At 37.9% G+C, this 14570-nt stretch overlaps 1 protein-coding gene across 2 annotated transcripts in view; it reads left to right on the top strand.

The window, feature by feature from the left end:
* The window catches only part of ZNF385D (zinc finger protein 385D), a 183963-nt gene that overhangs the window by 90162 nt on the left and 79231 nt on the right, over nucleotides 1-14570 (top strand). For both annotated transcript variants that reach the window (XM_063113817.1, XM_063113816.1), the window contains exon 3: nucleotides 5180-5342. In XM_063113817.1, coding sequence (XP_062969887.1) covers nucleotides 5180-5342 — 163 coding nt within the window. The remainder of the gene's footprint in view (nucleotides 1-5179; nucleotides 5343-14570) is intronic.

Here is a 14570-nt window from a genome sequence, read left to right as displayed (position 1 = left end):
AGATGTAGAATAAAAGTGTATAAGATATTGGTGCTAATGGAATAAAATGATATCTGAATATTAAATTTCCAGTGGATTTTCTAGGATGATAGTAATTTATAGAGAAGCTTCTTACTTAGACAAGTGAAATAAACGTGTGTGTCTCATAACGAAACCCCTCTCTCAAATGTTGGCCATTTAAGAATTATTTTTCTTTAAAAGAGGAGTTATTTTAATCTACTTTGAAATTTTAGTTGCTTTTAAACTGGAAGCCATTTTAAAGTATTGAAGATAAAATTTGAAAATTGAAAGGTCTTACTGGCTACTGGTGAGTAGGATGTGGCAGTGACATCTAAAGTGGCATCATTCTGTTCTACAGGAAAGTCTGTGCATGTCTTTAATATCGGTACTTGCCTCTGGGATGACACTTGTCAGATTTCATGTCACGTGCTATTTCAAAATTAGTATAGTGATTTTTATTATGTAATTACAATATTCAACTTATTATTTTAAAGTAAGTTGTTAAAGTCTCGTTCTTACTGTTTTGCTGACTTCCATGGGTACTGAGATCACCTGATTCTGTTTTAGTTTTAAAATATAGAATTCCGGAACATGGTGTGGTGAAGTAGTGCAGCTGCTTATTTGACCTTGAAATGACTCCTGTGAAAAGTACCTGTTTGCTTGTGTCTTGATGAGAATGGGAACTTGCTTGTTCCCAGGTGTTTGGGAATGACTTGACTCAGAGACTAGCTAATAAATAATAGGAAACAACCTTGGAGGTTCTATGATGCTAGTATAAGGTGTAACCATCTTCCAGCTCTCTGCCCCAAAGGAGAAGCAGATGAGTCCCAAAGAGATATCTCTGGCCAACTGCTCCTTTTAAAAAATCTCCCAGCAGGATTTCTATTTAAGCTGCAGTTTTGTTTACAGTCATGGAAAGATTAGATGTAGGAGAATAACCTATTCTGTCCAATCAAGTGGGCTAAAGGTGTAAGGAGAGCCGGCTGGGTTTTCTGCCCTCACAGAAGGAACACACATTTATACAACTGTAGAGGCCAAGGAAAAACTTCCCCTTTACCCCTGAAGTTTCTCTGAGAATCAACTGAGAAAACACAGGTTAATAGAAGAAATGGCATTACAAGTTTATAGGATCATAGTTTTACTTGACCCTAAGCCTTCAGAATGAAGACCCAAAGTTACGGGAGAAACTGTCCATTTTTGTGTTTATATTCTACGAAGTAGAGACAGCCATGTAGAAATGTGATTGAAAAAAAAAAAAGTATAATCTAATGCAATAGACTTTGTGACTCTCTGTGTAGAATTCCTCTCTCCAGGCAGTACCCTTTCTGGCACAGGGGTCTTATGACCTATAATCAGATATGGTTACGTCAGATAATTTCTTTGTGGACAGCTACAAAACAGAAAAGCGAGGGAAGGATTGGAGTATATTTTTAGTCTTACTTATGGCTGGCTTTGGGGAGAGGACGGTCTGGTTTTGTTTTCTAGGACCCCTAAGACTCGCCTTGGGGAAGAGGGTTTCTAGTTTCTATGGCTTGCTTCAGGGGAGAATGAGACTGAGAGACAGGATGGTCAGAGAAAAACATTGCTTTTGAGGCTGCTTCTGAGGTCTGCTTTAGGAAATTGCTTTCTGAGCAATTCCAAACAGCACATCTGAATCAAGGTAGACCTAGAATTATGGGGTCAATATACATAGATTAGAAAAATTTATGCTAGGATAACCGAAGAGCTGTCCAATAAATGATAAAGAAAATTTAAAATATCTAGAAAGTTATCCGTCTACATTAGGTTTCCAACCTGTATGGCCACCTTGACCTCCAGCACACACCCTGCACAACTACAGTCACATTGACCTCCTCTGCTGCTCTCATCCCTCTATGCTCCTTTTCCTCTAAATTCTACATGGCTTGGTCTCTCTATAGCACTTTGGACCTTCAAATCATTTAATTTTTTTTTTTTTTTCAAATTTGGAGGAGGCTTAGTTGCATTTTCTAAAAATCAGATAATTTGTAATTAAAATAATTATTATGGGGGTGCTTTGGGATTGTCATTGAATGAATAAGTGAGTATGTCTTTTGTTTTGTTTTGCATTTTAAGATATCAGGTGTCTCAACTGGGAGCCCACCAACTATTGGACATTTTGTCATCCCCTTCTTCCCACAACTCCCTGAGCTATTTCTCTTGCTGGAGACATGGCTTAGCTGTACCAGTGCAGAGAGGTTTATTTATTTATTTGTTTGTTTGTTTGTTTGTTTGTTTGTTTAATTTATTTTGTGTGTGTGTGTAAGTACTCTCTCAAGTTGTGGGGTTCTCTTGCCTTCATTATTATTTATATATTTATTTATTTTATTGGTTATGAGTATTCATGAGATATAAAACTGATTGTCACCCCTCGTGCCCATGACATGAGGGCCAGATTCATACTGGCAGCATGCACATTACCACAAATTGCGTTTATACCCCGTGTCCCCCACCCAATTATCCACAACCTCCCTCTCCCTCCCCATTTCCCCCCCTACTCCACTTTGTAGCCCAAGGAATGTTCTCTCCCTCTGCAAGTCCAGTGCACTACTGTGGTCTTTCTTTCCTTCCTTCTTTCTCTCTTAGCTTCCTCTTATGTGTGAGCACATGTGGTATTTGTCCCTCTGTCCTTTGCTTATTTCACCCAACGTGTTTCTCCAGACTCATCCATGTTGTTGCAAAAGGGAGTATTTCATTCTATTTTTATGGCAGAGTAGTATTCCATGGTGTATATATACTACAGTTTCCTTATCCAATCATCCGTCGATGGACATTTAAGTTGGTTCTATGTCTTGGCTATTGTAAACAGATCTGCGATGAACATGCGAGTGCAGGTATCCCTTTGACGTGATGATTTCCATTCCTCTGGGTATATACCCAGAAGTGAGATCGCTGGATCATATGGAAGATCTGTCTGTAGTTGTTTGAGAAACTTCTTTACTGTTTTCCATAGTGGTTGTACTAATTTGCGGTACCACCAACAGTGTAGGAGTGTTCATTTCTCTCCACACCCTCGCCAGCATTTGTTATTCACCGTCTTTTTGATCATAGCCAGTCTAACTGGGGTGAGGTGGTATCTCAATGTAGTTTAAATTTGCATTTCCCTGATGACTCGTGATGTTGAGCATTTTTTTATGTACCTGTTGGCCATTTGTATGTCTTCTTTTGAAAAATTGTGGGGTTGGGCCGAGCCCGTGGCGCACTCGGTAGCGTGCTGCGCTGGCAGCGCGGCGACGCTCCCACCGCGGGTTCGGATCCTATATAGGAATGGCCAGTGCACTCACTGGCTGAGTGCCGGTCACGAAAAAGACAAAAAAAAAAAAAAATTGTGGGGTTATTTTGGAGTAAGTTTATCAGTTTCAAAATAGTGATATTCACCTGGTCCTATGATATGTTAAAACCAAGTCTTATCTAATTTGAAATTCCACTGAGAAATGTAGATTTGCTAGGAACCTTTAAAATGTATATTTTGGAGGTATAAGTGGAAATAGTACTGTTAATCTAAACCCAGTCTTTTAATATATATTATATATAACACATTTACTTCTATCACCAGGGGAAAGGGTGCTGGCAGAGAGAAGAGAGGAACTCTGCTTTAAGGAAAACTCTGTAGCCAGTTGCCTAGAGAAGAAGACTAACTATCTTGTGGATTTAATTAAATATAGCATTTTACTCTCAAAAGATGTGGCCCAAAGGGCTTGATTTATTAATAAGGAGAACCACACGGGAAAAAAAGACAAGCGTGTTGGACAACGTGGCATTCTCCACATAGAATCAAACGAATCCAGTCTATCCCAGGTTCCTCAATTAAGTTCACATTTTGGTTCACACTGTCTCTTAATGTTATGTGTTGTTGGAAAACTTATAACTGATGCATGAGTGTGCTCTCTCTGTTCAAACTGTTTCTAATATATAATTTCCTTGTCCAGTGTTCTTTCAATAAGGGTACCTACACCTTTGAGGATATTTTGTCAGAATGATGCAAATGAAGGTGTGGACTATTTATTTATTAAATGATATTACACTGCAATGCCTACCTACCACATTTACTGTAATAAGGACAATGTGATTATTATTTTTCTGGCAAAATGGAACATTAAGTTTAAGTAAGCGGTAGTAAGTAAGGAGTGATGTAATAGGAATAGTCCTCCACTGAGATATGTTTTTTGTGAGGTTACATTTTTAAAGGTTTTGACCTGGAAAATTTCCTGATCTAAGAATTTCCCTGCCCACCCTCCCTCATTCCCCCCCTACCCCCTGTTAAAGGCTTCCCTCAAACACACAATAAATAAACATTAATAAATATACACCTCTTTAAAGATGATTTTCTATCTCAATGTGTCTCTCCAGTACCCCCTTATTCCCCCAAAATAGTACTAGGAAAATATAAACTTGGGAAAATATATATCACTGCTTAAAAAAAAAAAATCTCAAAAGGCACAGGTAAAAGAATCCATTAGGGAGTAAAACACACTGGAGCCTCCTAACAAAGGATCGGGGCATGAAAGATCCATGTGTTGAAAGAATGGCACTACCTCGAATTTCTCAGACTACCTTCTGTAGGAAGTGAGGAGAAAGAAAGAATCAGACAATTGCCCAGCATCCGTGTACTCCATTTGGACTTGAGCAGTGCACCTGCTTTTGAACTCTCAAGCTTCAATCTCAGTCTCCAGGGTTCCCACTTCCCTTGTTATGTGCGAACCTTTCCTTGTAGATACCTGGTGGGGACTGTGTTAATAAGACACACTGTAGAAAGAGAAAACACATTTTCCCAGCCAAGAAGGCGAGAGCTACTCTTTTCTAAGGCCCTTGTTAATCTTTAGGAGCCCAGCTTACTCTGTGGCAGAACAAAAGCAATAGAGGTGTCAACTCTTATTTTTTCCCTCCACTCCACAAAGAAAATGTTAGTGATGTGTTAGCGTTCAGCTACATTTCTCTTAAGAGAAGCAACAGAATATTTCCTCCTTCTGTCCCGAGGTTTTAGAACTTTATTCCCCTTGCTTTTTAGCATCATTCTAAATAGAATTCCACTGTTTGGCCACGACCAGAATTAGTTTGAATGGTACCTGTTATTGAAAGGGAGTCTGTATTTGCAGTAATACAGAGAATACCAGTTTAGAAATGAGCCTGATTGCATGGTTCATTTTGTTCTCCTTTGTAGAGCCAGGCTGCGGCCCACTACAAAGGCACGAAACATGCCAAGAAGCTCAAAGCACTGGAAGCCATGAAAAATAAGCAGAAATCTGTAACTGCCAAGGACAGCGCAAAGACTGCCTTCACCTCCATCACTACCAATACCATGAATACCAGCTCTGACAAAACAGGTTAAGCGATGATCTTTGTTGTTGTTGTCGTCGTCATTGTTTGGGGGTTCCCTGCCTTGTCTAACCCCGTGTCTGTTTACTTATGTGCCTGCCACATTGATTCACGCTGGAACCATCTGTCTGTATAATGGTAATTGTTTCCCTTCATTTGTCCAATACCCTTAAGAGATCAAGATTAGCGCAAGTTATAATCCAGATTTTGCATTTTGCAATAGTCCTGTGGCCATTTTAGAACTCAATAGTCGTAAAAGGCTTTTGAAGCCATGTGCCCCTAACCCTTTTTGAGAGGCGAACCTCTTCAGTGTGTATCGTTTGCATCTTGTGTGCAGCACCTTAGCTTATAACTGCACGGCAGATTTGATTTAACTGAGAGTGCGCTGCAAAGTACACAGAATGAATTGAGAAGGCCCCAATAAGGGCATTACTGCTGACAAGCTTGATTCTCATAAATTCCAAACATCGCATTGTTCTAAGTGGTGAGTGTGTGCTTCTGAGCTTGTTATGGCTGGGTAACCTTCCCTCTGCATACACAGGTAAGTGTTATTGATACCAATTATTCTCTTTAACGGAGTCTTCACAGTGAAATAATGGCCTCTGAATGGCCCCTTGGGAAAGCTGCTGTAAACAACCAGCTTATTCACTGCAGGGGAAGACAATGGGGTTTCCCTAAGCTGGCATTTTAAAATTTAAGACCACTAGTCCTCAAAATTTATGTAAAAGGAAGCCATGTGTGATTCATGGATGTACCTCTAGTAAACCACTTTCTAGAACACAAGGGCTAGTACATGTCAATTGTTTTCCAGTTCGTACAAATGGCAATGTGAGAAAATGTTCATATCATCACCTATGGCAATGTTTTAACTAGGAGAGAATATTCTTGCCATGACTGATGAAAATACAAAGTGCTAAACAGTGAACAAATTGAACAGATTTAAACAATGTTGTTATACATGTTAGCATCCACTGGACACATATAAGTTCCTCCAAGGATCTGGGGTGATGCTTACTCCTGTGTAAATCTGTAAGGGACAATGATATTTTCTCTGAGTTCCTATGGCATGCTGTGTGACCTATATCCTGGTATTATTGATAGAGGCATCATGCCCCCCTCCCTGAGAACCCCGGGTACTCCCTGAGGCTGAGTGCACCTGTCATCTTTGTACCCTGGCATGTGGTTGGGCATGGTATAGGTGCTGAGTAAAAGGCCTATTGAATGACTAAATCTTCTTTCACCACTTTGGTTCTCTGACATATCCAAGTTTGTGCCACTACATACTAATGGGGGAAAAAAAAGTAAATGCTTGTCATATTCGCCTCTTTGGTACCCAGAGCAAGCGCTGCACCATACCATTTTATTAATTTAGATGTAAAATCTTACAGGAAAAGCATTCATGTTTTCTCCAATAATTGAAGACTCACTGCTTCATTTTGGGGGGCTGTAGGAGAATTGAGTGCTAATGAAGCAGGTGATTACAATTTCTGCTCCCAGATATTGGGGCACAGATAGGGATTCCCAAAGCCACACTTGACATAGAGAAATGCAGATATTTTTTTAATGCAAAGAAGATACTAGGTAGTAAAAACAAAGAGATGAGTTTGATAGAAAGAGTTAGAATAACATTTTTCCTTGCCCCCAATCTTTCTACTCCTAGACATTTTTAGCAAAAACAGCTGTTCGGGTTATCTTGACTCCTCTTTAAAATGCAAAAATCTTTGTTACATTAAGGATGTATGTCATTTAAAAATACATATGTGCATGGTGGGGAGAGCTGCTGACTTGGATGAGGAAAGGCCCCCAGGTGTGTTGTCTTTGCTAAGTGAATGAGTTGTGAACACAAAACTCCATCCTTCAACTTAGACACTAGAATGTAAAACATCCCCCTGAGTCTGAGTCTCAGTGGATCCTTTGTTACAAGAGAAACAGGCTTCTTCAGAATCCCTGTGGCATATTCCTCTGTCTGCCTAACCATCAAGGTTGTATGTTTTTAGAAGTTGAGTGGGAACAAATTTTGAATTGGGCTATGGAAGAGAACCTACATAACATAAACATGCCAGAACTTACCTACCAGGGAAATGGTGATGAAATGGTGAAACACACTTCCTTGCTGGAGCTAGAAAAGATTCCAAAAGGGCAGACAGGATGGGAAAATAAGATTAGTGCAGATATACTAAAACCAGATGAAGAAAGTAACGGGCATTGGGAAGGACATTGTTTTCCTATTCCATGGAGACCTATACCCAGGAAAAAACCAATTCATATGAGTTCAGAGACTAAGGATTCCAGCACACTCACCAGAAGTTTTAAGCTGAATTCTATCTTTAACTGGAATTTTCACAAAACTATGAGAAGGAGACCAAGAAAGCTCCATCCTTTTCATAGACCCTTGTCCTGTTTGTATTGCAATGTAAACCAGAAGCACCGAGGCTGACAAATTTGAGTTTTCTTAAAACAATTATTTGTCCTTTTTATTACTGCCTGCTTCCCCATACTGATTAGGAGTACAACCCTGAAAACAAAATGAGTTTCTGAGCTAGTTTTCTACAACAATTAAATACTTAGCAGAAGGAGACAAGAATCTTAATCAAATATTGTGTATTTTTTAATAATTAAAAATTGTAACCCTTCTGCTTAATTCACAAGGATGTTTTATGATTTGTGGACATATCCATAGAGCTGCATTAAATCACGTTTTACTGATTTTACCAAATCATTTAAATAAAAATGAGCCAGTTATATATAATGTGTATATAAACTAATTCAATTATATGAAAAAAAATAAAACACACTAATTGCTTTGAAAAATGCTAAGCCTGCAATGCTTTGGTAGATGTGAATCTTCAGAGAGGGTTGGGGCAACAGTTGTAAAAAGGGCATGAAATGTTGTCAACTTGAATTAAAAAATGTGATTTAAGGGTTTTCTCTAAAATACAAGAAATAGATTACTTGAAAAAACAAATTTTTATTGCAAAATTACTTGATAAAAAAAGAATTTTGACAATTTCTCTTGAATTCCTAAATCATACATTATTAATATAAATAATAAGGTTTTAATTGCTGCCTTGGAGTAACAAAGATGTCTAAATGACCTATGTGATTAGCTCCTATTTATGAACTTTGTAATCTTGAGTGTTTTTTTTCCCCTAACTACTTGTGTCAGTCTGCATGCTGGAGCAGAAGGTGAACTATTACCAACTGCTCATAGAAAGCCTACTTCAAGTGTCTCTAGGCAAGAAGGCATTCCCTAACATTAAAGCATAGTTTTAATTCTTGTGATCTAATGGGGAGTGTTAGGTTGGTGAATTTACCCTAAGAAAAATTTATAGGGAAAATAATATTTTTAAAAGTATACTGAACACTCAAATTGTTTGTAGATAAGGGTGGTAGCTGTTCATTACTGAATATTTCATACAGCAAGCATTAACAAAGATGGCTAGAATAACTTTGATCTAGCAAGTTGTTTTTTTCTTTAATGCAAGTTTTTTTATATACAGAAAAGGTAATGGCAAAAATTAAGGAATGATACTCAAAGTAACTTGGCAAACATAATTAAGTTGTTTTGTTTTCTTCTCAAATAAATTCAGAATTGTCTGATTGAGTTCTGTGCAAGGCTATTGCTGATCTTCCTTTACTTTTCATTTTTTGGAATCTTATTCATTCCCATGGTTTATCAGTCTAGTTAGTCTAAGTTATATTGCAACAATAAACAACCTCTAAATCCTAGTAGCTTTTGCAAAAACTAATTATTTCTCACTCACACTACATATTGGCTGTGGTTTTTCTTTCCATGTTATTTTAACTACAGGGCTGGGTTGATGAAGCAGCCACTAGCTGGACATTACCAATTCTATGCCAAAGTTCTTAAAACTTCTTAGCGAAAATGACACTTAATGTTCTTTTCACTTTTCATTGGCAAGTCATAGGGCCAAGCCTGGTTATAATAGGGCAGGGGAGAATAATTCTCCCCAAGTTAGGGGAAGCAGATATTGATGAACAATATACAACATTCCACCATGGCTTCAGCTATCACATGTGCTTAGATGTATCAATATTCTCTAGCCCTGTCCTTCTCCTAAATCCAAGCCTGCTTTTCCATGGCCTATTGGTTACTTATTTGAATGATTTGCCAGCATCAATATTTAACAGGTTCTAAAAAATGTATTCCTCCACTTGACCATCACCCCCAACTTTCTCTCCATTCTGTCTTTACTAATTTTATTTTTAGTCCTGCAGTTCACAGATTAACTAGAAAGCTTCTAGTTGTCTTCACCACTTCTCTCTGAATCAGTCCACACATCTATTCAGTTGTAGGAATCCACTTCCCTCTAATTCCTGGAAGACATCTTCCATACTTTCACAGAATGTTCCTACCCATATCCTGGCCTTGTAGGTCTGTTTCTTGCCCGTACAATTGCCTTCACCTCCATGCAGGTCCACTGCCTCCACTCTTGTGCCTTGACAACAGTATCCTTCGTTCTGCTATTCAATTATACTGCACAGTGTATATATCACATCACTTACCTGTTCAGAGACCATCATGGATGTCCATGTGGGATCACAACCTGTCTTTCCATATTGCTTTCTCTGCTCACCTGCAATCTTCCCCACTAGGGGCACATCTTGTTTTTCCATCTTTGCTTCTTATACTATTCTTCTACATCTCTCTCTTCAAAGCATGACTATCACTTTTCTCTTCTTCTTTCTGCCTATGAAGTCCCATAAAAAACAATTTCTTTGTAGCTACTCTATCATATTTTTGTGAAAATGTAATTTTTATGTCTTTACCTTCTCCCATTGCTATATGGAATATCCCTTAAGAGTGCATACTTGATTAAATCCTTTTATCTATTTTTTTCTTTACAGAGCACTTTTTATATAAAAAATAAGTAAACAGTTTTAAAACTCATAGCAGTCAGTTTTGTGTTTTTATTCTTGAACCAAAGCATGGTAAAGCTTTAGACATTTTGTATTTATGTATGATGGTTCTATGAAAGAACAGTGGTCTCACTCATCCAAGGGATTTGGTGATATGGTTCTTCAAATTTCAGAGCTGCAAGTTTTAATAAAGTTCATCAAGTCTAACTCCTAAAGAAGTTTTCTTTATTTTGTTTTCTGTTTCTTGAGATTCTCTAGTTGTACAAGTAAAGAACACTTGACATTTCTAATGGCTCTTCAATAACTATCAATCAGGAGTTAATTAGCCTACTGAGTATATGAATTTACCTTAGTCATCTAATTGGTAAGGGCTGAGAACATTTCTCTCTGGTTCTATTACATAATTCTCTTTATCAAGTCTCAGTGAATTGCAAATATATTCATTAGATAAATCTACTAAATTACAACTTAAATATGCACTTTTCACTCTTATGACTCAGTCTTCTTTGTATCCATTTTTCCCACTCTTTTTTTTTTTTTTTTTTTGGTTTTTTGGTTGAAAATTGAAATCCTGGAATCATCAGACTCAAAGGTGCCAAGATTGAAATACGTTTGAATCTGTTGAAAAGGTCTGTGAATGCAAAGGAACATTTTATTTGTTCTGGGTTTATAATTAACTCAAAATGTTTATTGGAATTTACATTATTTGTTCAGGGACTTAGAGTGACAAAGAGATCAGATAGATGTAAAATGATGGCCAGTGACTGAAAACAGATGCAATGGGAAACAAACCCTCATGGGAAAGTCAGTCAATTATTAGGTGACAAGTCTGGGTTCTTTTCTTTCCTGCACCTGACCCTCTTGAGCCAGCTGTTCATATCAGGCCCAGTGCCAAAGCTAGGTACGCACATTTTTTTCCCTATCAATTTAGGTAGAAGCCAAACCATGACAATGGTGAACTGGTGATAAACATGGTAGAAAAATAGTTTGTAAGGAAAAACCAATCTCAATGGCATTTAGAAAACAAACAGGCAAATAGTTTTCTGTGAAGGACAAGTGTGAATTAGCTTTGTTTCTGTTTTCATAAGGAGGGTGGAAAGAGTTTGCTTTTCTTGACATAGGCTTCAAGCAAATGTCCCAAATGTTGAAAATTATAACAATGTACAAGCTGGGCTGGAATTCACAAAACCAAGTATCTCTTATATATGTGGTATATATCTGTATACATGATACAGTATGGTATATATGATATAGAAATATAAATATTATACACAAATATTTGTTTGTAAGCTAGATTCTGTATTTAATTTTAATTTAAATGCAAATTCTGTCCCTGAAGTATTCCACTACACCAAGTCTTCATAATCAGCATAGTACATTTTCTTTAAGAAGAAAAACAAATGCTTTTGTGGGTTATGAATCTATAGCTCTGTTGAAGCTTAAGAGGCAATATAAAGTCACTTGAAAAGGGACACATTTCCATCAGCTCTTATAGATCTGGTGCAGTGGTGTATAAATACCCCTCTTAGCATGGTGGAAATCGTGTCAGCTCCTGGTGTCTTTCTTTCTGACTCATTCTTTCAAATAAATTCTCCCTGGGACAATCACTCCCATAAAAAAGGACCATACTGTATGCATCTTGGCGCAGGAGTTGAAGCACCGTTGTGAGACCATTTGTGACTAAAGTGCTTTTTCTTTTCTTAGCATTGGCTCATGACATGCTTCAGACTGGTCAAAGAAAGAGATTTTATCAAGTGTTCCCTTCTCAAGAAGTATGATAAGTGCCAGCAGAGTGTGTTGGTAGTAGATTTTCAGAGAGATTGAAAAAGAGAAGGGAAATTTAGGAGAAAAAGAGGGAAAAAAGCTAAAACTTATTTGAATATTTTTGTTCCAGGATCTTTGCATGTGAACCAGTGATGGCAAATTGTACATTAGGGGTGATATGGAAACGACAGAGAATATTGTATCCTGTTCTTTTTTTGTGCATGAGGAAATCAAGATGGATGATATTTTGCTGGTTCTATTAGGCTGATAAAAGTTTTGACCCAGATACATTATGCTTTTTGAACCACAGAATTTCACAATGAATTCTTCTTGACAAGAACATGTTGTCTTCCTCAACACAATGAATGAGTGAAACTGTAAAGATCTAAACCTCCTAAAGGATCTGTCATCTAGCTTTGGTCAGGAGTTGGTGTATGGTGTGCACAATAAGAAGGGAATTAAGACAAAATTGATAAGCCAGTGCATAATTTTATGTTATAGTCTAAAAACAACTGGGTTCCTTACCTGTGTGTGTACTGGTGTATATTCTACAAGGAAGGGAAAACTTGCCCTCTACCCTCTGAAGTATGGAAAACTGAGTCTATGAAATAAACTGACAGCAGGCAGATTAATAGGAGAAAAGGCGTACACATTTATTATGTGCACAAGGGCATCACAAGAAAGAAAGGTAAAAATGTGAAAATTCAATGAGATCTAGAAACTTATATAACCTCTTTAGAAGAAAGAGGATTGAGGGAATGTAGTCACCTAAGGGGAGATTAAATGATTTGGGGAAGATGAATGGGCCCTTAGAAGAATAGGTGGTAGTCTGTGACAAAGTCTGTCTGGATGTGGCACTGATTTCCAGTTTCTTCTCCTGTGATATGAGATAATCTACTCTGGTTGATGATATTTCTATCGAGGGGATCTGTCAATTGAGTTCCATTTGGAGGATCTGTCCCTAGTCAGATAAATGAGTTTTGAGAAAGCCCCCCCACCCCCGCATTTGTTTCTCCCCTATTGCCCTCAGCTTGAAGTAGTCAGCATAACAAGGAGCATATTTTGAGATGGCATTTCCTGAGTTCCTTCAGTGCACATGTATGTGTGTGTATATACACACCTTATGTATATGTGACTATCTGTCTTTACCAGGAATATCAAATCTATAAAACAAATGATAAGCTGAATATCCAACCAGTATCTATTATATACGAGACATCTAGATGAAATTTAAAAATTAAATTAGAACTCCCGATGGCTTGTCTACAGAGGCCACGCTTCTGGAAACATCTGTGTGTGCGTGTGCGTGTGTGTGTGTGTGTGAGTTTTAGTGAGTGTTCATGGAGGGTTTTTTCCTCCATTTTTATGCCACTCTTAGGAATTGAGGGGACTTAAGATTATATAACAGGGAAATAGTTCAGCTGCAAAATAATGATTCATAAAGGTAGAAATCTTAAATATAACAAAAGAGTTGAACAATAATTAAATATGACAGAATGTCAAATAAGCACCTGTAAAGACACATGGACAATTGGAGGATAACTTTGTCTCCAGTGCAGAAAAGTGAAGGGGTTGACGTCTAATAGTAATAGATATGAAATGCAAAGCAGAGCATGTTAAGAGCATATTCCTTTTTTTGTTTTGTTTTGTTTTGTTTTGTGACGAGTAAGGGGATCGCAACCCTTGGCTTGATGTCGTCCACACCACGCTCAGCCAGTGAGCGCACCGGCCATCCCTATATAGGATCCGAACCCGCGGCCTCGGCAATCCCAGCGCCGCACTCTCCTGAGTGAGCCAGGGTGTCGGCCCAAGACCATATTTTTTGAGGTCAGGAGACATAAAGTTTCTACTGAGTTCTCAGTAAAAACAATACCCAAACTAAAACAGATATTTGAATTAAGAATTATACTTTCATGTATCTTCTATGAATCCCAGACTCCTGAACATGTCGTCAGAACTTTTTTGCGGTGTAGCCCTTCCTTGCCCATTGTTTCTGCCACTGCTCCACATCTCTTCTCAACTCCAGCCCAACAGAATCACTTGAGGATTAAAACAAGGTGTATACATTGTTTTGCCTACAACAGTCTTCCCTTATCCTTCACCCCATCCCATGCATCACATATTGATGCATGGCAGAGTGCACACATTGTGTGTGAGTGCCGATGTGCAGGTGCACACAAACATGTCCAAATCCATCACACTCTCGGCTGGCTGATTTCTACTTCCAAGCTCAGTCCTAGGTCCTGTTGAAATTGTACATCTTCCTGCTTGTCAACCCCATGAAATTTTTAGCTCTTTGATGGAGCATTCGTCTTTATTCCATACATCTTTTTTTTTTTTTTTTGCAGCTGGCCAGTGTGGGGATCCAAACGCTTGACCTTGGTGTTATAAACCATGCTCTAATCAACTGAGCAAACCAGCCAGCCCCATACATCTTTATCCTAGTGACTAGCACAGTTTTATATTTAAAAAAATCGATAAATAGTACTGTATTTGTTTTCAGAAAGATCATCCCAAGAATTCTTTTAAAAGTAAAAACTAACACACTCCAAAATATATAGTAATAATTTGAATGCGTATAGTCAATAAAT

This window comes from Cynocephalus volans, chromosome 11 (assembly GCF_027409185.1).
Source record: "Cynocephalus volans isolate mCynVol1 chromosome 11, mCynVol1.pri, whole genome shotgun sequence".
NCBI classification, from domain to species: domain Eukaryota; kingdom Metazoa; phylum Chordata; class Mammalia; order Dermoptera; family Cynocephalidae; genus Cynocephalus; species Cynocephalus volans.
The sequence above is the reverse complement of the archived record's forward strand: the minus strand, read 5'-3'. Positions and strand labels throughout refer to the sequence as shown.